At 43.1% G+C, this 25,702-nt stretch overlaps 1 protein-coding gene across 1 annotated transcript in view; it reads right to left on the bottom strand.

Moving 5' to 3' along the window:
• Positions 1-2,059: 2,059 nt before the first annotated feature.
• Positions 2,060-25,702, bottom strand: part of LOC126106615 (gamma-interferon-inducible lysosomal thiol reductase-like) — a 45,082-nt gene continuing 21,439 nt past the window's right edge. The window contains exons 3-6 of the mRNA XM_049912965.1: positions 22,772-22,942; positions 12,015-12,161; positions 4,716-4,775; positions 2,060-2,202 (exon numbers count right to left, since the gene is read on the bottom strand). Of these exons, the coding sequence (XP_049768922.1) occupies positions 2,176-2,202; positions 4,716-4,775; positions 12,015-12,161; positions 22,772-22,942 (405 nt within the window). The 3' untranslated portion in view covers positions 2,060-2,175. The remainder of the gene's footprint in view (positions 2,203-4,715; positions 4,776-12,014; positions 12,162-22,771; positions 22,943-25,702) is intronic.

The raw sequence follows: 25,702 nt of genomic DNA, 5'->3' as shown, positions 1-25,702 counted from the left end.
CCATGCTGCTGCAAACGTCGTCGAACTGTTTGTGCAGATGGTTGTTGTCTTGCAAACGTCCCCATCTGTAGACTCAGGGATCGAGACGTGGCTGCACAATCCGTTACAGCCATGCGGATAAGATGCCTGTCATCTCGAGTGCTAGTGATACGAGGCCGTTGGGATCCATTACGGCGTTCCGCTTTACCCTCCTGAACCCACCGATTCCATATTCTGCTAACAGTCATCGGATCTCGACCAATGCGAGCAGCAATGTCGCTGTACGATAAACCGCAATCGCGATAGGCTACAATCCGACCTGTATCAAAGTCGGAAACGTGATGGTACGAATTTCTCCTCCTTACACGAGGCATCACAACGTTTCACCAGGCAACGCCGGTCAACTGCTGTTTGTGTATGAGAAACTGGTTGGAAACTTTCCTCATGTCAGCAAGTTTTAGGTGTCGCCACCGGCGCCAACCTTGTGTGAATGCTCTGAAAATCTAATCTTTTGCATATCACAGCATCTCCTTCCTGTCAGTTAAATTTCGCGTCTGTAGCACGTCATCTTCGTGGTGTAGCAATTTTAATGGGCAGTAGCAAGGCTCATACAAAATGTTTACAATTGTTTATCAGAACAATTAAACGATGATGCGTTCATCTGCCAAAAAGTGAAATTTATGTCGATGCAGTGCGATTAGTGACGTCACACTGATACGAAGATGATGTCTGCCGCCCGTGGTGTCGCAGTAACACAGTCGATGTCCTCCCCCGTGTTGCAGTGACATAAGGCCGAATCTACCAACAGGTGTATCGGTGAGAACAGCCCATGGCTCAAGCGGACGCGAAACGTGGCAGCGGGAAACTTTCTGTGTTACACACTATCCATTCTGTTGCTACACACTATCCATTCCGTGAAACAGCTCCTCCAATTCTTTTTGCGTCTCTGGCAGAATTGCAATGTCATCAGCAAATCTGCAAGTCACTGTTACTTCTGTCAGAAAATTAATTCGGTTTCCAAGTTTTCTCCTTTGTTTCCTGAACTGCTTGCTCAGTGTTCAAAGTGAATAACATAAGGGGTAGGTCACAACCGTGTCTCACTCCCATCTCAGCCAATGCTTTCCATTAAGGTATTTTGACTCTTACAACTGCAGTGTGGTTTATGTGTTACGAAGTCTGTTTTGAATGTATGTAACAGGTGTGTAGACTTATGTCATCTTGCTCGGATAGGAATGCACAAGTCATATTTTAAGGTCTAAAACAGTAAACCAGTCAAATCTTTTGTGAAGTATTTTAGAGGAATAAAGCTAGACCCACTGAAGATGACACATAGGTGTCGAAACATGTATACATAAATAATAAATGAAAAATGTTTTGTTAAAGGTGTAATTTTAATACCAAATATAGTCTAATGTGTTAAGTAAGATGTGGACAGCAAATAGGACGAACAAAATGACAAAATAAGCGTTTTAAATATGATGCTACACATGACTACTGAAGATTATACATGTAGATTGAGAAACAATAGAAGATCTACTGATCTAAATAATGAGAAAGAGTTTTATGACGCTACTTCCCAAGACGTTATGGATGTGATGTTACATGGTATTATGCTCAAGGTTTTTCAACAAGTTTCAGTATATTAAGCGTGCATGCAGTTTTCACACGTGCTTCTCGAAAATAATGAATGGGTGGCCTTAAATTAAAATGTAAGGGGAAACAAAGAGATAGGGCACATACTGAGGTGTGAAGGAGCGTTTTAAAATGTGACAGTTTGGTAGTGGGTGCCACTGGGCAAGTGGGGAGGGTAATAATTGTGAAGGGAGACTTAAGGCTTAGCCAGTGACTTGAACTAGTCTATTAATAATGATTTCAGTGTAACATTTTCAAAGGATTATAAGGTGTACTGCTCACTTGTCATACTCTGTGTGTTCTTTTTTAGTTTGGTATCTTTCCGCAGTCCTGGTTAAGATCACTGTAAGCAGTTACTTGTATCATATTTAAAATTTGAATGGTCACAAAATGTTTATGGGTCTTATGAATAATTCTGTATTTAGCAACGAATGAAACAGTGACTATATATGTTCATAATAACATTTTATTTTATACAGTAATATAATGTGGGCTGACAATCAGAATCCGTGCTCTGCCATCGTCTTCTATTCCTTAGTGTTAGCCACTGGAGCGTGATTCAAGTCATGGACAAGTTAAAGGCTTCGGTTGCTGGAACAATTTGTACATTGTCAATTAGTCGTACTTCACACATTAGAGTTCTCTCAAACAATAACAATACGTAATGAAATTTGGTGTATACATCAAGATTCTTTGCCTGATTCTGATGGAGTTAACATATTCATTCAGTCTAATGAGTTAACAGTCTAATCTACCCTTCGATTCCGTAACAATGGCAGAAATCTGATAAATATATGAAACACTTTTAATCGTTGCTTAATATTGTTATATATAATACCATGTAAAGACAAGTTGTTGTTTAAAGGTGTTAGCAAATATCTGGAAAAGTTCTTGAGTGATATACATCAAATTTTTACATATTTTAATAAATATTCGGACAGACATAGCTCACACATTTTTAAGTATATGTGGTGTATAAAGTTAAATGCACTACACAAAGGGGAAACGTTTTTATGAAAAATTTCGAAAAGTTCTTGACCGATTTACTTCAAATTTTAACGCAATAGTCTAATAAGTGTTCAGGTAGACATAAGCTAAATATTTTTAAACGTATATGGCATACAAATATATATATGAAATATATACAACTATACAGATGCGTTGCTACCGAAATTCTCGATAAGTTCTTGACCGATTTACTGAAAATTTTGACACGGTACTGTAATAATCATTCAGTCGAACATAGACTACATTTTTTGAAACAACAGTGTACAGGCACTCTATTAAAAGCGACTGCAAGAAAGAGAATGTTGTGCAGTGTTCTGCTCTGCTGTGAAAACGTGTGGTTTTGTTTTATTTTTAACTACAAAAGCAGGCGCTTCAACCATCAAACAAAATGTTTCTCCCGTACATATATTTTCTCGCTATACATATTTTAAGCAAAAATTGTGCCCACAACAACTTGTTGTTTTGTTTTCCTCCTCACATTCGGTTTTCACAAAGAACAGGAAACTTGTATTGATGTCTTATCGGCATATGATTAGAATACTACTACGGAATCTGAACTTTCAATAACAATAAACAAGACTCAGAGTCTAGGACAGGTGTTAATAGGAGGTGGACAGAGAGGGTAGGGGGAGGAAATGGACATAAGTAGGAGGAAGTCGGAAATGTAAAGAGAGAGGGGGAGCGGGAGGTGAACAGAAAGAGGAGAAGAAGGAGAATAGGGTGTGTATCGAATTCTCCTACATCTTTAGCAACTGCGTTACTGGGTCTGTTAGTTATATTACATTTTGTACTTATTTTGTGACCTTTTTTTTTAAAAGTGGCTTGGACAATGTGAGCCATGACACACTGTTATGGAATGAAACCGTATGTATACGACAGAATACTGATTTGAAAATTTACAAATATCAATACTCATAATATTAAAGAATTATTAAAACAGAGAAAAATTATGAGAGTAGAGAAATAAACAAGACATTACAAAGGAAAGTTCATATCTACCAGAAGGAACTCCTGTACAGAATAGAAGAAGTTATTCACAAGGAAGTTTTACAGCTTACATCTGAAGGCTTAGGTTGTATTATTAAATTTTTTCAGTTGTGTTGGAAGGCTATTGAAACTGATAGCATTCTGTATAGTACTTAAAGAAGTATCTAAATGCAAGTGTTGTCTGAGTGCCTAGAGTTCACTGAATGCATGTTGCGGTTTCACCCAGTTAAGTCAGTACTGTGAACAACAAACCCCGTGATGGAATATGTGTACAGAGATGGCAGAGTTATAATTCAGAGGCACCCGAACGATGTCTTAGATGAAGTTCGTGAGCTGACGCACTAGACCAATCTGAATACCATTTTTTTGCCCCAGGAATAGTCTTGATGGGTGCACAGAGTTGTTCGAACATTTGATACCGCAGAAAATAATAGTATGATAATAAAATTAAGCAAAGGAGCTCGAATCCTTCAGTGTGAGACATAGTGGAGATTGCAGCATTCGGCACCTGCGTAAGGTCTTGAACCTAAGCCCCCAAGTAAATTTTTGATCTATTCACAGTCCTAAGAGATTTAAAATGGTAGATTTCACTGGCTCTTTGGTCACCTTGGAACAATAATTTTCTTTCTTTTACAAGAGCTATGTGCCAGAAAATGCGTGCACTGCATTTTGTGGCTGTTAAGACTTGATCCTTTCTTCGAAAGCCACGTGCTCACATTAAACGCTACCGAGAACAGAGCTCTGTGGCAGCCCCCACCTACCCAACTTTACATGACACCAATTGCACCAGGCAGATCCGAATATCCTCCCTGTTTGTTGACACTGACGCTGGAGGACAACCTTCTGGTCCCTAATGCAGATAAGAAGAGGATGTGTGTGTGTGTGTGTGTGTGTGTGTGTGTGTGTGTGTGTGTGTACTGGTATTTTGATCGAAATAAGTCCACTTGATAATGGGAATATCAATAAAATCGACTTATTAGAGTTATTTGTCTATTTCAGTTAAATATTCTCAGCAACATAACGTAAGTCTAATATAAACTTAAGCAAATGAAATCTACCTTGGTTATGAAACAAGTGTTCACTAATATTATTTCATATATAGTACTTACCAACACTTTACAAATCTCATTCCAGAGGTTTGTGCGTAATTGTGATTCATCGTTCTGTCTCTGAAAGAAGATAAACAGGAAGTCAGTTGAAGATGATTACAAACACCGCTAGTGTCGAGCTAATAATCTACATTTAAATATATACGACCGTCAAAAATAAGCAATTTCTAATTTAAAAAAGAATAAATTGAAAGAAAAGGAATGAATAATTTTCATAATGTGAAAATATCTGCTGTATATGCTTCACAGAATTGAAACAGGGTTTTGGCTACGAAAGCATAGTGTCGGGCTAAAATCGAAAGAATGACCAATACTGAAGTAGGGGAAACTTCAAATACGATATTAGATGGTACAAATGGCTCCAAGCACTGTGGGACTTAACATCTGAGGTCACCAGTCCCCTGCAACTAAGAACTACTTAAAGCTAACTAACCTAAGGACATCCCGAGGCAGGATTCGAACCTGCGACCGTAGCAGCAGCGCGCGTCCGGGCTGAAGCGCCTAGAACCGCTCGTCCACAACGGCCGGCCACAATATTAGAAATGACATTTCACACACCAGTAGAATGAGCTGTGTGGAACAACCTTATTGTTGTTGTTGTGGTCTTCAGTCCTGAGACTGGTTTGATGCAGCTCTCCATGCTACTCTATCCTGTGCAAGCTACTTCATCTCCCAGTACGTACTGCAACCTACATCCTTCTGAATCTGCTCAGTGTACTAATCTCTTGGTCTCCCTCTTCGATTTTACCTTCCACGCTGCCCTCCAATACTAAATTGGTGATCCCTTGATGCCTCAGAACATGTCCTACCAACCGATCCCTTCTCCTAGTCAAGTTGTGCCACAAACTCCTCTTCTCCCCAATTCTATTCAATACCTCCTCATTAGTTATGTGATCTACCCATGTAATCTTCAGCATTCGTCTGTAGCACCACATTTCGAAATCTTCTATTCTCTTCTTGTACGAACTATTTATCGTCCATGTTTCACTTCCATACACGGCTACACTCCATACAAATACTCTCAGTACCGACTTCCTGACACTTAAATCTATACTCGATGTTAACAGATTTCTCTTCTTCAGAAACGCTTTCCTTGCAATTGCCAGTCTACATTTTATATCCTCTCTACTTCGACCATCATCAGTTATTTTGCTCCCCAAATAGGAAATCTACGTTACTACTTTAAATATCTCATTCCCTAACCTAATTCCCTCAGCATCACCCGAGTTAACTTGACTACATTCCATTATTTTCGTTTTGCTTTTGTTGATGTTCATCTTATATCCTCCTTTCAAGACACTGTCCATTCCGTTCAACTGCTCTTCCAAGTCCTTTGCTGTCTCTGACAGAATTGCAATATCATCGGCGAACCTCAAAGTTTTTATTTCTTCTCCATGGATTTTAATACCTACTCCGAACTTTTCTTTTGTTTCCTTTATTGCTTGCTCAATATACAGATTGAAGAACATCTGGGAGAGGCTACAACCCTCTCTCACTCCATTCCCAACCACTGCTTCCCATTCATGTCCCTCGACTCTTATAACTGCCATCTGGTTTCTGTACAAATTGTAAATAGCCCTTCGCTACCTGTATTTTACCCCTGCCACCTTCAGAATTTGAGAGTATTCCAGTCAACATTGTAGAAAGCTTTCTCTAAGTCTACAAATGCTAGAAACATAGGTTTGCCTTTTCTTAATCTAGCTTCTAAGATAAGTCGTAGGGTCAGTATAGCCTCACGTGTTCCAATATTTCTACGGAATCCAAATTTTGCAGCTGTGACTGATTAGACTGATAGTTCGGTAATTTTCACATCTGTCAACACCTGCTTTCTTTGGGATTGGAATTATTATATTCTTCTTGAAGTCTGAGGGTATTTCGCCTGTCTCGTATATCTTGCTCTCTAGATGGCAGAGTTCTGTTAGGCCTGGCTTTCCCAAGGCTGTCAATAGTTCTAATGGAATGTTGTCTACTCCCGGGGCCTTGTTTTGACTTAGGTCTTTCAGTGATCTACCGAATTCTTCACGCTGTATCATATCTCCTATTTCATCTTCATCTACATTCTCTTCCACTTCTATAATATTGTGCTCAAGAACATTGCCCCTGTATAGACCCTCTATATACCCCTTCCACCTTTCTGCTTTCCCTTCTTTGCTTAGAACTGGATTTCCATCTGAGCTCTTGATATTCATACAAGTTGTTCTCTTTTCTCCAAAGGTCTCTTTAATTTTCCTGTAGGCAGTATCTATCTTACCCCTAGCGATTTGCGCCTCTACATCCTTACATTTGTCCTCTAGCCATCCCTGCTTAGCCATTTTGCACTTCCTGTCGATCTCATATTTGAGACGTTTGTATTCCTTTTTGCCTGCTCCATTTACTGCATTTTTATATTTTTCCTTTCCTCAGTTAAATTCAATATCTCTTCTGTTATCCAAGGATTGCTATTAGCCCTCGTCTTTTTACCTACTTGATCCTGTGCTACCTTACCTATGTCATCTCTTAAAGCTAGTCATTCTTCTTCTACTGTATTTCTTTCCCACATTCGTGTCAATCGTTCCTTAATGCTCTCCCTGAAGCTCTCTACATCTGGTTCTTTCAGTTTATCCAGGTCCAATCTCCTCAAATTCCCACCTTTTTGCAGTTTCTTGAGTTTTAATCCACAGTTCATAACCAATAGATTGTGGTGAGAGTCGACATCTGCCCTGGGAATGTCTTACAGTTTAAAACCTGTTTCCTAAATCTCTGTCTTACCATTATGTAATCTATCTGAAACCTGTTAGTATCTCCAGGCTTCTTCCATGTATACAACCTTCTTTTATGATTCTTGAACCAAGTGTTGGCTATGATTAAGTTATGCTCTGTGCAAAGTTCTACCAGGCGGCTTCGTTTCTTACCCCCAATCCATATACACTCACTACATTTACTTCTCTTCCTTTTCCTACTATCGAATTCCAGTCACCCATGTCTATTAAATTTTCGTCTCCCTTCACCGCCCGAATAATTTCTTTTATCTCATCGTATATTTCTTCAACTTCTTCGTCATTTGCAGACCTAGTTGGCATATAAACTTGTACTACTGTAGTAGGCGTGGGCTTCGTGTCTATCTTGGCCACAATAATGCGTTCACTATGCTGTTTGTAGTAGCTTACCCGCACTCCTGTTTTTTTATTCATTAGTAAACTTACTCCTGCATTACCCCACTTTGATTTTGTATTAATAACCCTGTATTCACCTGATCAAAAGTCTTGTTCCTTTTGCCACTGAACTTCGCTAATTCCCACTATATCTAACTTGAACCTATCCATTTCCCTTTTTAAATTTTCTAACCTACTTGCCCGGTTAAGTGATCTGTCATTCCACGCTCCGATCCGTAGAACGCCAGTTTTCTTTCTCCTGATAACGACGTCCTCTTGAGTAGTCCCCGCCCGGAGATCCCAACGTGGGACTATTTTACCTCCGGAATATTTTACCCAAAAGGCGCCATTATTATTTAACCATACAGTAAAGCTGCATGCCCTCGGGAAAAATTACGGCTGTAATTTCCCCTTGCTTTCAGCCGTTCGCAGTACCAGCACAGCAAGGCCGTTTTGGTTAGTGTTACAAGGCCAGATCAGTCAACCATCCAGACTGTTGCCCCGGCAACTACTGCCTTCTTCAGGAAGCACACGTTTGTCTGGCCTCTCAACAGATACCCCTCCGTTGTGGTTGCACCTACGGTACGGCTATCTGTATCTGTATCGAGGAGGCACGCAAGCCTCCCCACCAACGGCAAGGTCTGTGGTTCGTTGGTGGCGGGTGAGGGGGGGGGGGGGAACAACCTTACTAAAGTTGTTTAAATTCTGTGTGTGTAATTAAAACAAAATTTGCATTTAGTTTTATTCATGTAAAACACCATCAGCTGTCTGCAATGAAACAGATTTGGAACCTGCTGTCACCTATAGCTGCACTCCCACATTAGTAGTTTCGTTATGGCGAGTGATGGTGAGTAAGTGAGCAGTTGTACGTGCAGTGACGTCAGCTGTCCTCAAGTGTCTCCCTGCTCAGGTAAGCATGGCTTGTCCTGTGCATCCCCCCACCCCCACCCCCACCCAGTCAACTGATCTAACACGTGGCGTGGTAGCACGTACGTCGTCGCTGCCGACCAGTGTATGCAGGGGGTTAGGGGCAGGAATGCACGTCTATGCATTGTGCTATTGAAGTAGCTACGGAGTACACAGCGCTTAGACTATTCAACAAATTTAATAATTTTTTAACATGGTCTACCTTCACTAATATAAATAAGATACTCCATTGCCTACTTCACCCTCTTAGGATTAGACTGCTGTATGCTATCACGATATCAAATTTCATCGAACTGGATCAGCAGTTTAGTCGTGAAAACAAAAGACAGAGTTATTTTTGTATTTCGTAATATCACTATGGAACTGGTAAAATTGCGTCAAAATGTACAGACAATGTAAAATACAGACACTGACCTACTGTATTTCATGGAAAAGCAAGCAGCCTGACGAAAAACAGATTCTCTCCCTGTGTTGGAATCACACGATTTGTGTGCGAGCACCAAGGGACTTAGACACCAAGACACATGGAAGTTAGTTCGGTCCTGTAGATGTCCTCAGACAGCGTAGGTGGTTAAGGTGACCGCTTGCGTGTAGTGGGAGATCGGGGTTAATGTTTCTGTCTGGTACAAAATTTCATATGTTACTAGAAAATCGTATAGCCATTGTACAATCGTGTTCTCCATTGGCGAATGCATTTCATAGTTTAATATGGCTGCTCCTCCAGAAATGCATGCATGTAAGAAGGTATGTTACATCGAGCTTTAAAGACGCTGTAAAATGAAGGGGGTCGACCGAAGCGTCCGATCCCACCTGTCGGCTTTGAGCAGTAACGTAAGGCTGTTGTGGTGTGTGACGTCACGACGGCGTGGAATTTAGTTTGTGAGAGTGGCGTGTTTGTAGGTGTCGTTTTGATACGATCGGTGGTGCTCTCTGGTGGTGCGTTAGGTGATGTTTTTGGTTTAGTTTGCGAGTGTGGTGTCGTGTGTGAATTTTGGTAAATTGATTTTTTTTATGTTTTGGTAGGTATGGATATGGCTGACAGGGCCAACAGTTTTCGATTGTCGGCTATGATGGGGGACAGTGCGTTGTCTCTAATAAAATTTCTTCAACTATTCGAATTTTTTGATGAAATCGTGTTCAGTATGTCGTGAAGAAATGGGGCTTACTTAAAGTTCCGGCGTCTCGGACAAGGGGCGGCGGTATGTGGAGATGTCGTAAGGATAACAGGTCAAGGGAAGTGTTCGATCCCAATTTGTGGCTGCGAATGTTGGTATTGGTATCGCGAGACGTTTTTGAGCTATATAGGTCAAGGGATGTGTTAGGTCCTAATTTATGGGATCGGGAGCTGCTGTTGAGCTATATAGGTCAAGGGAAGTGTCCGATTCCAGATGATGATGTGTTTAGTGGTATTTGGGGAGTTTTGTGATGTCTGTTTTTTTCGTCGTTTTGCGTGGGGGTGGGTGTTTAAATTTGTTTATATTTAGTACATCCCCACCCTAAAACCCCCTATTTCCCGCGCTTGTACCGTTAGTGTCATTAGGCGTTTTGTGGAACGTGTGTGTGTTTGTTTTTCGATGTATTTTCGTCCTCATAATGTGTACGTAACGACTTTATATGCGCCATATTGGACTCATGGTTTATGGTCGTTTCCGCCATATTTGTGACGTCATGGGTCAAAGCAGACGGGCGGGATCGGACGCTTCCGTATTTCCAATGAAGGCACCGCTCCACTGGATGATATATGAAATTTAATGCATTCCAATTTAATTATTTACACAGCTGGTGGATAGAAAGATAACAGGAGTTTAAGACAGCTATGAAAATCAGTAATATGACCGGTTTTTAATGTGCAGGGTGTCCACAACATTCAGCGCCAGCTCTGGAGCAGTAAAAAGGCTAGGCACCAGCTTTGTGGAATATGGATGAAGATTAATGTGAAGAAGACTAAGGCAATGATTTTTACAAGGCAATCAACGAAAATTAAAAGTAAGAATTAGTGATGAGGTAGAGGAACAAGTTGATAACTTCCGTACATAGGTTGCAAAATTACTAGAAACATGATGTTTAATCAAGAAATAAAATTAAGGATTGCTATTGCAGAATTGTGTCTTACACAAGGAGGTGTATTTTCCATGGTTCTTTAAATAAACAGTTAAAAAAAAGATATGTGTTTTAGATGGAGTGCTATCGTCTATTGTGACGAAAAATGAACAATACGGTGAAGAGAGTAGAAATACGTAGAAGCTTTTGAGATGTAGAAGTGGAGATGAATGGGCGGCGTGCAATGGGCAGATGTAGCAAAGAGTGTTATTGTGTTACAAAAGCTGAACGAAAAAAGACAAATATTGGAAACAGTTTAGAGGACCAAAAGAAATTGGCTAGGCCACTGCAAGAGAAATGACTTTATAACAAAAAACTACTAGAGTGCATTTCATTTCAAAGATAGAGAAACAACAGATAAAATCACAATCGAATTTGGTGTTACAGCAGAATCAGTGAACATGTTCACATGGGGATGAAATGATGATGAGACAACACAACACCCAGTCCCTGAGCGGAGAAAATCTCCTACCCAGCCGGGAATCGAGCCCTGGCCCGTAGGACGGCAATCCGTCACGCTGACCAATCAGCTAGCGGGGCGGACATCATGTAACTGATGTGGAGGTATTGAATAGAATTGGGGAGACCAGAAATTTTTGGCACAGCTTGACTGGAAGAAGGGATGAATTGATAGGGAACATTGTGAGACATTAATCGATTACGAATTTTGTACTGGAGAGGAATGTGTTTGTGTGTGTGGGCGGGGGGGGGGGGGGAATTGGGGAGGGGGCGTAAATATCGTAGAGGGAGACAATAGGTGAATACAGTAAGCAGATTCAGAAGGATGTAGGTTGCAGCAGTTATTTGGAAATGAAGATGCTTGCATGGGATGGAGAAGCTTGGAAAGCTGCATCAAATCATTCTTGGGACTGAAGATCCTGACAATAACCTGCCATCTGCGAAAAGCCGCTTATGGGACAAGAGCCCCATTCCCGGCGGAAGTCTCTTTCCGCATCATTATCTCCACAAACAGGTGTTTCAACCTTAAAGAATGCTGTGTTGTGCGGTGATAGACCTGGCTAATTAGCAGAACACAAGATCGTTGTAATCATGGTAACCAAGCAATTTCACCGAAAATAAAACCTCATTCAAATAGGCGACTAAAAAGGATAATTTCCGTCGTGGTCGGTCACCCACTCACCCCGTTCAACGTGATGGTGGGTAAGTTCTTGACTCCCGGATTCAGCCCTTCCGTTTTGTCTCCGTTGACTTTCAGCAGTTGGCTGCCATTCGTCGACTTGGCGCAGTCCGCTATCGGACTCAATTCGATCCCCAGGTTCGTGGCACACTGAAAACAAACCCAACAATAAACAACAATAAATTTTCTTAACAGGATAAAAGCGTTTATGTACAAATCCACATCGATTTACAAAGTATAACTCGTGCTGAATTTATACGCATACAAAGTATTATACAGGGCGTTACAAAAAGGTACGGCCAAACTTTCAGCAAACATTCCTCACACACAAAGAAAGAAAATATGTTATGTGGACATGTGTCCGGAAACGCTTACTTTCCATGTTAGAGCTCATTTTATTACTTCTCTTCAAATCAAATTAATCATGGAATGGAAACACACAGCAACAGGACATACCAGCGTGACTTCAAACACTTTGTTACAGGAAATGCCCTCCGTTAGCGAGAATACATGCATCCACCCTCCGTCACATGGAATCCCTGATGCGCTGATGCAGCCCTGCAGAATGGGGTATTGTATCAACAGCCGTCCACAATACGAGCACGAAGAGTCTCTACATTTGGTACCAGGGTTGCGTAGACAAGAGCTTTCAAATGCCCCCATAAATGAAACACAAGAGGGTTGAGGTCAGGAGAGCGTGGAGGCCATGGAATTGGTTCGCCTCTACCAATCCATCGGTCACCGAATCTGTTGTTAAGAAGCGTACGAACACTTCGACTGAAATGTGCAGGAGCTCCATCGTCAATGAACCACATGTTGTATCGTACTTGTAAAGGCACATGTTCTAGCAGCACAGGTAAAGTATCCCGTATGAAATCATGATAACGTGCTCCATTGAGCGTAGGTGGAAGAACATGGGGTCCAATCAAGACATCACCAACAATGCCTGCCAAACGTTCACAGAAAATCTGTGTTGATGACGTGATTGCACAATTGCGTGCGGATTCTCGTCAGCCCACAGATATTGATTGTGAAAATTTACAATTTGATCACGTTGGAATGAAGCCTCATCCGTAAAGAGAACATTTGCACTGAAAAGAGGATTGACACGTTGTTGGCTGAACCATTCGCAGAAGTGTACCCGTGGAGGCCAATCAGCTGCTGATAGTGCCTGCACACGCTGTACATGGTACGGAAACAACCGGTTCTCCCGTAGCACTCTCCATACAGTGACGTGGTCAACGTTACCTTGTACAGCAGCAACTTCTCTGACGCTGATATTAGGGTTATCGTCAACTGCACGAAGAATTGCCTCGTCCATTGCAGGTGTCCTCGTCGTTCTAGGTCTTCCCCAGTCGCGAGTCATAGGCTGGAATGTTCCGTGCTCCCTAAGACGCCGATCAATTGCTTCGAACGTCTTCCTGTCGGGACACCTTCGTTCTGGAAATCTGTCTCGATACAAACGTACCGCGCCACGGCTATTGCCCCGTGCTAATCCATACATCAAATGGGCATCTGCCAACTCTCTATTTGTAAACACTGCACTGACTGCAAAACCATGTTCGTGATGAACACTAACCTGTTGATGATACGTACTGATGTGCTTGATGCTAGTATTGTAGAGCAATGAGTCGCATGTCAATACAAGCACCGAAGTGAACATTACCTTCCTTGAATTGGGCCAACTGGTGGTGAATCTAGGAAGTACAGTACATACTGACGAAACTAGAATGAGCTCTAACATGGAAATTAAGCGTTTCCGGACACATGTCCACGTAACATCTTTTCTTTATTTGTGTGTGAGGAATGTTTCCTGTAAGTTTGGCCGTACCTTTTTGTAACACCCTGTATATCAGAGCTTTGTCTTCATCTCATTTACGGGCACTTAAGTCAATGTGGGGGCGTATTAACAGATAACACATGTATTATCCTCTATTATGTTATAAATAAATATTCCCATCCTATCCTACTGCCCATTACAATCATAGCACTATTTAGTAAGCTGTATGATGTCGACAGATGAAAAGACTTTAGGATATAAAGCTTATAAGTTTTATCCTTGGTGTGCACTATCTTTGCTACGTGCACAGGCAGTATCTTTAGTAAATGTATTTTCGCGCCAACTGACTTAGCTCCACATGTTGTCAGTGCACCTGAACTTGTATGTGTGATAGATTATTAGAACGATGGTAACATCGACAGTTCAGTATATATTTAACAACATATTAAGATGTAATAAGTGTCGTACTCATCGGACCTTGTGGGACTCTCAATCAAAAGGCAGCATTTTGACGACATGTCTTTCCCTCCAACTTAACTCCCGTCGCTCTGCTGTCTTTGTTTCCCTTGATCTCCAGAACGCCTATGACCGTGTCTGGCATCCCGGGCTTCTCTTCAAACTCCAGACCTATGCTCTCCCCATCAACTTCGTCCATCTCGTTGCTTCCTTCCTCTCCCATCGTCCCTCCGATGTGACTATCCACAATTCCAACTCCTGTACTTTCTTTCCCTCTGCCGGCGTGCCCCAAGGTTCTGTCCTTTCCCCTCTCCTCTATCTCCTGTCCACTGCTGATATGCCCAAACCTCCCCCTCCTGTTCATCTTCTCCAGTTCGCTGATGACACCGCATTCCTAGCCCTTTATCCTACCCTTCAACGGTCCCAACGTACCCTCCACACCCACTTTGACCAATTCACCGCTTGGTGCAACCAGTGGTTCCACCGTGTTAATCCCTCCAAGACCCAGGCGATCATCATAGGTCGCACCACCCACTCCTTCCGCCTCTGTGATTTCTACCTCACCACTTATGGCCGTCCTATCCACCTCACTCCTACCCTCAAATACCTTGGCCTCACACTCGACCGCCACCTCACCAGGACTCCCCATCTCCTTACTATCCAAAACAAAGCTGACAACCGCCTCCACCTCCTGAAACTCCAGCCAGATGTGGGGTCTGCATCCTTCCACCATCCTTCACACCTACAAATCCTTGATCCGCCCCATCCTCTGTTATGCCAGCTTAGCTTGGATTTCCGTCCCTCCCCGATTCTATAAAGCCCTCCAAATCCTCGAATGCCATGCGCTCCACCTCGCCTTTCGCATCAGCCTTCCGTCCCCCACGTGCATCCTCTACGACCTCATCCCCTTCCCCCACCTTCTCCTTTTCCTTGAACAAATCCGCACACTATATATTGTCCACCACCTTGATCCCCCTCGCCTCCCGGTGTCTCCCTTCCTCTCCACCCCCATCCAGTTGCCGCACCTTTCCCATTGTGTCCCACCCTCTCTCCATCTCCATACCCTTCATCTCCTTTCCCAACGCAACTTCCACCATCTACCCCTCCCGGATGATAAGCATCGCCCTGACATCTACCCTTCCTATCAACTAACCCCATCTTCCTGCCTCCTCCTTAGTGCTCCCTCTCCTCCCTCTCCCTCCTCCTGAGCGGCTTGCCCCTCCTACTTCTCCTCCATCTCTTCTGCCTCCTTTCAGTGTCTCTGCACTCTCTCCTGCCCTGTCTTTCCTTTTCATCTCCTGCCCCACGTGTCTCCTGCCTCTTCGTGTACCCACTGATGCCCCTCCTCTCTTCATCCTGCAGCTTCCCCTGCTGCCCCTTGCTCTCCCCTCCTTTTCCATCCTCTCTGCCCTTTCCCTCGGCAGGTCCCACCTGGCAGTTTTATTCTTCATCGTGTGTGCTCCAAATGGGTTTTAAGTGTGTTATTCCGGAGTGTTTTTACTACTGTTGCCGATTTTTAACGTGTGCATGTCCATTCAGTGTCTTCTCTGAATTTTGAACAATCGCCAACTGTGTTTTTTTAACTTTCTGGTGACCTTTTTTTTTAACTGTCCTCCATGAACGTCTCCGTGTTAGTCTATTTTTTACCTCCATTTTCTCCCATTATTCTGTTTTAAGTTCCCCTTTATCGCCTTATGTATATAACATTTTATTCTTATTTTAAGTTGTCATGTTACTCGGCTGAGGAGTGGCAGATTGTGCTGATGACAGCCCTCCCCTGCCCATATGGGGCAGGGTAATGAAATCACGATAAAGAAAGGAAAAAACGACGACATTCTGACAGAATGTAAGTAATGTATATCTCTCTCCAATTTTTGTAATTGAGCTACTTTATTGATGAAATGTTTGCTTAATTATGTATATACACCCTGTGCTTCACTTTTGTATTTTTACGTTTAGGTGACTTTGCAGTGTTACTTGAAAATGGCCATAAGGCCGAGTTTGCAATAGTAACAATTAATATTTTATACAGTCAATGGCGACTATGATGTATTTTAAGGAATATTATATGACTGTGAATCCCAACCATGAACAGTTTGTAAGAAATATGGAGTGAGTTGTGACAGGTTGGATGTTTGTTGCGGCAATAGGTGTTTTGAGATAACGAGTGTTAAAGTATTACTTTATTATCATTGTTTGACATACTTATGAAACAACTTCTGCACATATATTACCCTTAAAACGTCCTTTGGCAAATGGTACGGAGTTTTTAAGATAACGTTACACATTATGTGGTCAGCCCATTCAGACCTATAGCAAATTACACTATACATAAATTTAAAACCAAGTAAACTGGTTCCAGATTGCGAGAAATTAGTTAATGCTGTGCTGCCTTTTTTGACAACATTTTCATGTTATTATTCTGTGTTATGACCAACTATAAACTGGCAACATCTGTAGGTATTGATAACTCTCATATAACAAGGAAATATTTGTCTTCTTTGGCGCCAGTGTAATCACAAAATGTTCTTTTTTATACAAAGCTACTCCGAGTTCCTTAAAATGCTTTAAAAATTTCGGATATGGAACTTTGTGAGGCATTACATACCCAGCTACGAGATAAAGGAAAGTGTCTTTTTCCGGTCAGTGTTATTTCCACATAACGACGGAAGATCTGTTTTCAGAAGATTCATATCTATTGCATTCAATGCTGTTGTTCACTCCTGTCGGATACGAACAACATTCAAGTCGACACGAGCATGTACAGAATGAAGTGAATTACTGTAAAACACAAAACTACAGAAGCGGATTTTTTAGACATTGTAGAACGTTTTCGCTCGCGCCGAGAGTTTTGCTTCTCCGATAAGAGGTCCCTTCTTGATATCCATCTCAGATATGCAGACTGAAGCGACGAATGAAAATTTTATACCAAGACTTGGATTCGAATCCAGGTCTGCTGCTCACTAGGCAGACCACTACGCCATCATCATTCTTGTCGGACAGGGAGTCACGAATCCCGTCTCTAGTGAAATTTGACGTTAATGGGCTACGGCAGCAGATGACGAACGTGAGTGCCTTGCCTGAGTAAGCCTCCTCATGGTGCGACGGGTGTGCCAATTCCTTGCCTGTCCTACCTCCCCTGCGTACCCTACCGTTGCACGACCGCCTATGGAACGTCTCTTTTCCAGTCGCCCCAGGGCAACGAGACCATTTGGGATTCGTGCCAAACATTTGCTTGACTCCCTTGTTGTGGAGCGTGTGGCACCCCAACTCCAGGGTTTTACCCGCCTGCCTTCCTGGTTGCTCCAGAGGCCCAGCGTCCTTTTAGACTTGTCAGAGTACCGGAGGAGCTGCACTCTTGCGTTTGTTTTTACCTCCTTATTTTACGATATTTTACACCAGCATCCCGACCATGTACCAGTATTTACGGATGACTCTAAACAGGGGGACTCTGTTGGTTGTGCTGTTGTTTTCCCTGATCGAGTCGTCAAGTTACGGCTTCCTGCGGCGTTTACCATCTTTGATGCCAAATTGTTTGCGATCTTGCGGGCATTGGAGCAGATGAGATGTGTTCTGACTCCCTGAGTGCCCTTCAGACCATGCAACACTTGTACCCAGCGGATACGGTCGCCCAGAACATCCATGATGCCCTACTCCACCTGCAACGGCAGGGGAAGGAGGTTTCCTTCTGCTGGGTGCCGGGGCACGTGGGTATTAGGGGAAAAGAACTGGCGGATGTGGCTGCCAAAGATGCATGTTCCCTCCGTCACGTTGTCGAATGTGTCGTCCCCCTCCATGCTGTTACCTCCCTTTTGCGTTTTCGTGTTATGCGTCAATGGGAAGAGAAGTGGCTGGCAGTCGGTGAAAATAAGCTGCGTCTGGTCAAGGCTACCACGCGGCCATGGCGTACGTCCTACCAGTCATGCTTGCGGGATGAGGTTCTCCTCACTCGCCTCCGCATCGGGCACAGTCCCTTAACGCATGGTTTTTTTACTCCGGCGGGAGACCCCCCAATCTGCAGTGCTTGTGGCGTCCAGATTACTGTCCGCCACATTTTACTTGACTGTCCTTTATTCTCTGACCAGAGGGTGGTGGTTTCCTTTCCACCGGATTTGCCCTCTATTTTGCAAGACGACGCAACGACTGTGATTAAGGTCTTACGGTTTTGTGTCCTGTCCAATTTGTTGCCTCGGATTTTAGGGAGAGGATTTTAATGCGCTGCTGGGTGACTGGCTCACCCAGTTTTTAGGTAAGAGGTCCGCCAGTCACGATTACCTACTTGTTTCACTTCGATTTCTGTTCTCTTTTCCTTGTGTTTCCTTTCCTTTTTTAGTGCGTTTCTTCTCCTCTTGTTTTGCCTCTGTATGTGAGGATTTGGAACTGCGTCAGGTCTGTGTCTTTTAGCCGTTCTCCTTGTCCGATGTCCGTCTTCGTCCCTTCCCCGCTTGTGTTCCTGTTTCTATGCGTTTGGGCGCTGATGACCATGCTGTTTAGCGCCCGAAAACCTCAAACCACACACACACGCACACACACACACACACACACACGAGTGCCTTTGCTGCTATGGCTAAAAACAATATGATAAAGCGTAATCTTTTGAACACTTATTTTGAAAAGTGACAGTTTTACGTATTAATTGTTGCTAATAGTTACCCTCATGAGTTTGTGTTTTATTTCTCGGCCACTAAGTGCGACGTATTGAAATGAAGCTTACAAGCGCTTCTAACGCCAACAAAGTGCATTTTGTAAATAAGTTCACGTTATATCTTTCGTTAAGTAACAACTAATTAAGGTAAGACAGTTCCCAACACGACAAAATATGCAATACTTCCTATAACGTACTTTACATAGCCATAGCAATTTTATAATTAATTGTAGCCCATGAGGCGTAAAATGTCACTGTTACGTGCTATAGTAATTTTAAACATCTAGCACATTACAGACATGAGAAAAAGTAAGAATTGTAATTTTACATAGTTTTACTCATAATAATTTCATGTTACTACTTAGTTAGTATACAATATAAATATTACAAAAAACGTCGTCAAAACTGTAAACTTCAGGCGCAGCTCATAGAGGGCGCCATACGCAAAAACGATCTGTACTGTGAAACCAACATATAATTTTACGACAGTAATGGTTGAACTGTGTAAGCATTCACTTGAGCTCGAACAACTGCTACAATTCCGCACTGGTATATAATGTGAACATTAAAAGACAACGATGTGATGGACTTGTAACTTTTGTAAATCACATTGTAATATATACTCTTGTGTTTGTTTTTAGCATTGATAATGACCTGACACAGGTCGAAATCTGATCTGCGTTGTGACTATAAATGTCACATTAAAGCAACTTAATTCTACGACTGATTGCTGCTCTATCTAACCCAGTATTATTTTATTGTTCACAATAAACAACAAAATATTACTGAGTCACCAACTGTTGCGATTTTACTCCATTTTGAGAAAATGGACATATACAGTTGTGGTTACACAACGAAAAGAAGTCTTTGTACCATCAACAGTGTGGCATGCCCTCACTTGATAAGACACTACACACGGTTTTGGAATTTAATATCGGATATTGGCGCAAACTCTGATGATCAGAAAATTTACGCGACGACCTGTCCTCCCCTTTACTGCCCACCAGATACTGGCAGTTAAAATTTCATCCACCTCTAGGATTTGAATCGGCTTACTTCCGAGCGGAGTGCCGCCCATCTGGGGTGCACTAAAATACAATGAACTACGATGTTATACAACTGTTGATACAAACTTTTCACTATCAAACTATCCTTCAAATGATTACATTAATCAAGAAATTGAGTTTTCAAAAAATTAAGTGAACAAACTATAAGGCAAAATCAGCAAACACAATTCTTGAAACACTAACACTGACGATATCTAAAGATAAATTTCTAGGAGCACTACCTCGGCCATTTGAAATAAAAGTTGCTATTAGACAAGGGGACGGTTCGTCCCGTTTACTGTTTCACTGCGTTCTAGGAAAAATACACTACTGGCGATTAATATTGCTACACCATTAAGATGACGTGCTACAGACGCGAAATTTAACCGACAGGAAGGAGATGCTGTGATTAGCAAATGATTAACTTTTCAGAGCATTCACACAAGGTTGGCGCCGGTGGCGACACCTACATCGTGCTGACATGAAGAAAGTGTCCATCCGATTTCTCATACACAAACAGCAATTGACCGGCGTTGCCTGGTGAAACGTTGTCATGATGCCTCGTGTAAGGAGGAGAAACGCGTACCATCACGTTTCCAACTTTGATAAAGGTCGGATTGTAGCCTATCGCGATTGCGGTTTATCGTATCGCGACATTGCTGCTCGCGTTGGTCGAGATCAAATGACTGTTAGCAGAATATGGAATCGGTGGGATCAGGAGAGTAATTCGGAACGCCGTGCTGGATCCCAACGGCCTCGTATCACTAGCACTCGAGATGACAGGCATCTTATCTGCATGGCTGTAACGGATCGTGCAGCCACGTCTCGATCCCTGAGTCAACAGATGGGGACTTTTGCAAGACAACAACCATCTGCACGAACAGTTCGACGACGTTTGCAGCAGCGTGGACCATTACCTCGGAGACCATGGCTGCGGCTACCCTTGACGCTGCATCACAAACAGGAGCGCCTGCGATGGTGTACTCAATGACGAACCTGGGTGCACAAATGGCTGAACGTAATTTTTTCGGATGAATCCAGGTTCTGTTTACAGTATCATGATGGTCGCATCCGCGTTTGGCGACATCGCGGTGAACGCACATTGGAAGCGTGTATTCGTCATCGCCATACTGGCGTATCAGCCGGCATGATGGTATGGGGTGCCATTGGTTACACGTCTCGGTCACCTCTTGTTCGTGTTGACGGCACTTTGAACAGTGGACGTTGCATTTCAGATGTGTTACGACCCCGTGACTCTACCCTTAATTCGATCCCTACGAAACGCTATATTTCAGCAGGATAATGCACGACCGCATGTTGCAGGTCCTGTAAGCGCCTTTCTGGATACAGAAAATGTTCGACTGCTGCCCTAGCCAGTACATTCTTCAGATCTCTCACCAATTGAAAACGTCCGGTCAATGGTGGCCGAGCAAGTGGCTTGTCACAATACGCCAGTCACTACTCTTGATGAACTGTGGTATCGTGTTGCAGCTGAATGGGCAGCTGTACCTGTACACGCCATCCAAGCTATGTTTATCAAGGCCGTTATTACGGCCAGAGGTGGTTGTTCTGGGTACTGATTTCTCAGGATCTATGAACCCAAATTGCGTGAAAATATAATCACATGTCAGTTCTAGTATAACATATTTGTCCAACGAATACCCGTTCATCATCTGCATTTCTTCTTGGTGTAGCCATTTTAATGGCCAGTAGTGTAGTAAGGATCTGGAATTTGGAGCTAGAAAGCTCACAAAATTGAATGAATAATTCCACGAAGGAAGACAAATGGTATTAAAGTAAACTGACTGGCTTTTGGAGCCCAATTTGGAACACAAGAGACGCAGTTATTCAAATAAATCTTCTGGAAGAAATAGTGAAAAATCTGGTCTCCAAATTTTAGCTGAAAAAAAAACCAAATTCATGACAAATATAAAAAAATGCACCAAAATTCATAGAAAAACAGGTAGGTAAAATAGAGCGAGTTAGTAAATTTAAATATCTTGGAGAAGCTATACAACAGAAGGGACTAGAAAATTTTTAAGTATATGTAAGACGTAACGATAAGGAAGGAGCATATGATCTGACAAAGAATACTTACAACAAGAAATACATATCTAGAAAAACAGAACTAAAATACATTACCACAATAATACTACCAGAATATTATATGGATCTGAATGCCTAACAATGATCTATAAGCTGGATAGGATAGAGGTCCCTGGAAGATGCATTGTTGAAAAAAATGATGGACGCAATACAAACTACAGATACCTGGAAAATGAGAAGTAGTGAGGAGATCGACAAAAATACAAAGGAAATATCAGAAGCAATGGTTACAAGAAGATTAATCTTTTTTGGACACCTCTACCGAATAAATGAGAACAGGCTCGCGAAATAAATGTTCCTGTATTTCTGGAAGGAGAAATCATAACAGCATGAATTGTAGAAATAAGGAAAGGAGTAGAAAAAAATTAGAATAAAAAATCGGAAATAGCAGAACGAAATCTTTTTAACAATAAAATACTACATTCAGAAGGCTTTTAGTGGAGATAAAATAAGAAATTCGGAACAACATGGAAAGAAGAAAGGAGAAGGCAACATAGGGAGAAGGTGAAGGACTACTGCAATAACAGAATACAAGGAAAGGAGAGGGTCTGAATTTATTACGTGTCCACAGCTGGTTAATAAGAAGATAAAAAAACTATAAAAATAAAAAGCAATATCTGCAAGGCTACAAAGGCAGGGAGCGCTTGGTTAAGTCGTTCTCACCGCCCGAGCTCAGCTAATCTGAGTCGACTGAACGATAATCGATGCGAATTCAAGGCTGGCTTACATCAGTCAGAATTGCTTCTGGGTCTGTCTGGTTGCGGATCGTGCACTCCGTCAGGTTTAGCAGCGAGGTCTGGTCGTGGACGAGGGCTACGGCACACGAGTGGATTTTGAGTCCTTCACACTCCTTTTCACCGTGCTCGCATATGAAAGTGAGAGGATCCGTGCTATTAACCTGTGAAAGCAAAAGCAATTGACACACACAGTCTGTAATAAACACAAGCAAGTAAAAACTGCATAAGTTAGTAACTAAGTTAAGAGAATCTTCCGTCAGTTCTTGGTGCTTTTCATTAATTAGTATCAAGTCATCGAATCTGTAGCTGAGTTTCTGTACACTGCTAGAAAAACAAAAAAGAAAAAAATTCACACACCTGGAAAGACGACGTCGATTTCCATCCACGACGGCATATGAGACCTGGGATACACTCATGCTCATAAATTGAAGATAATGCTGATACATGATGAAACAACGCACTGGTGGGCGCTTTGCGGGTTTAAATCACCTCCGGATAAGACCATGCGGTGCATTTCACCTGCGGTCGTCGCACGATGGCGCTGGCAGAAGTCCACATACGCAGAGGTGTCTTGGTGCATGTCAGAGTACGGTGCAGCGAATAAGTGTGCAGACGTTTTCAGACGTGCTAATGGTGACTGTGTGCTGAAAATGGCTCAAAGAGCACATATTGATGGCGTTAGGAGGGGTCAGACACAGCAGGTCGTAGCACAGGCCGTCCGTGTGCCACAAATTATGATGTCAAGATTATGACAACGATTCCAGCAGGCAGGAAACATGTCCAGGCGCTACAGTACGGGACGTCCACAGTGTACAAGAAGACCAATATCTCACCATCAGTGCACGCAGACGGCCACGGAGAACTGCAGGTAGCCTTGCTCGGAACCTTACCGCAGCCACTGGAACATTTGTCTCCAGACACACAGTCTACAGAAGACTGAACAGACATAATTTATTCGCCCAGAGACCTACAAGGTGCATTCCACTGGCCACTGGTGTCAAGAACACCGTACAAGGTCACTGGAACAGTGGTCCCAGGTTATGTTCACAGACGAGATGAGGTATAGTCTGAACAGTGATTCTCGCTGGCTTTTCCTCTGGCGTGAACCAGGAACTAAATACCAACCCCTTAATGTCCTTGAAAGGGACCTTTATGGAGGTCGTGGTTTGATGATGTGGGGTGGGATTATGATCGGTGCACGTACACCCCTGCATGTCTTTGACAGAGAAGCTGTGACAGGTCAGGTGTATAGGGACGTCATTTTGCACCAGTATGTCCGCCTTTTCAGGAGTGCAGTGTGTCCCTCCTGATGGATGATAACGCACGGCCCCACGGAGCTGCCATCGTGGAGGAATACCTTGAAACAGAAGATATCAGGCGAATGGAGTGGCCTGCCTGTTCTAAACCCCATCGAGCACGTCTGGGATGCTCTCGGTCGACGTATCGCTGCACGTCTTCAAACCCCTACGACACTTCAGGAGTCCCGACAGGCACTGGTGCAATAATGGGCGGCTACACCTCAGCAGCTGCTCGACCACCCACTCCAGAGTACGCCAATCGGTTGTGCGGCCTGTGTAGTGTGCATGGTGGTCATATCCCATAGTGATGTCGGGGTACATGCGCAGGAAACAGTGGCGTTTTGTAGCACGTGTGTTTCTGGACAGTTTTCTCAACTTATCATACCGTGGACTAACAGATCTGTGTCGTGTGTATTCCCTATGTGCCTATGCTATCAGCGCCAGTTTTGCGTAGTGCCACATTGTGTGGCACCACATTCTTTAGTTATCCTTAATTTATGAGCGTGAGTGTAGATGTACTGACACTGAATGTTATCCCACAGCAAGTGGCGTAGCTACGAGAGCGCCGTCTGTGTCTACACTTTAATCGGGAATGCTCCCACACAGAAGGCTCAGTATGGTGCAAAAGTGTGAAGCAGGCAGGCAACCATGCCACGGACAGGCACTCGGGCCACCTACAGCCAAATGAGCATGAGTGACAGGGATCAGATTGTGGCGGGATGGTTCTTTTGGAGAATTACCACACACGTTGGACGTGCTGCGTCACTTGTGTAACGATGCTGAGTTCAGCAGTCACGTGAACGTTCTCATAAACCGTAGGTGACGTTCTGGACGTTGACGCAGCACAGACGCCCACCAGGATCGTGGTATTGCAAGGGCAGCAGAGGCAAATGGTACAGCTACCAAGTGGCTCATGAGAAAGGTTGTGAGCCGAGACGTGTCAACAAGAACTGTTGCGAACTGTTTATTAGCAGTGGGGACAGGTACACGATTCGCGTGTGTCGTTAGAAGATCGCTCGGGAGAGGAAATTGTGCGCCGTGGTCTTGAGCAATGAAGGTTCCATGGGACTGGAAGAAGGCCCAGTCATAGCAATCTATAAGAAAGGGTAGAAAATCGGATGCACATAATTACTGGCCCATTTCACTGACATCTATTTGTTGTGTTCAGGCATAGTGACCTTATAGACTCTGAGAAGCTGATCTGCAGAAACCAGCACGGTTTTAGGAAAAAGCGGTCATGCGAGACACAGCTGGACCTCTTTGTGCATGATATACAACATGCTCTAGATAACAACTCCTAGGTTGATGCCATATCTCTCGACTTTCGAAAGGCGTTCGACTCAGTTCCGCACTGTCGCTTGCTCCAAAAAGTGCGCGCTTACGGTCTATCCGATGAGATATGAGATTGGATAGAACGTTTTCTAACATACAGGGAGCAGTATATCGTCCTGATCGGGGAGACTTCAACAGAAACAAGGGTAACTTCAACTGTGCCCCAGGGCAGCGTAATAGGTTCGCTGCTGTTTGCGATTTACATAAACGATCTGGTTGGTGGAATTGACTGTTTGCCGATGATGCTCTAGTCTACAGGAAAGTAGTATCAAATGAAAGTTGTGAACATAT

This window comes from Schistocerca cancellata, chromosome 10 (genome assembly GCF_023864275.1).
Source record: "Schistocerca cancellata isolate TAMUIC-IGC-003103 chromosome 10, iqSchCanc2.1, whole genome shotgun sequence".
Lineage (NCBI taxonomy): Eukaryota > Metazoa > Arthropoda > Insecta > Orthoptera > Acrididae > Schistocerca > Schistocerca cancellata.
This window is presented reverse-complemented; position numbering and strand designations above follow the sequence as displayed.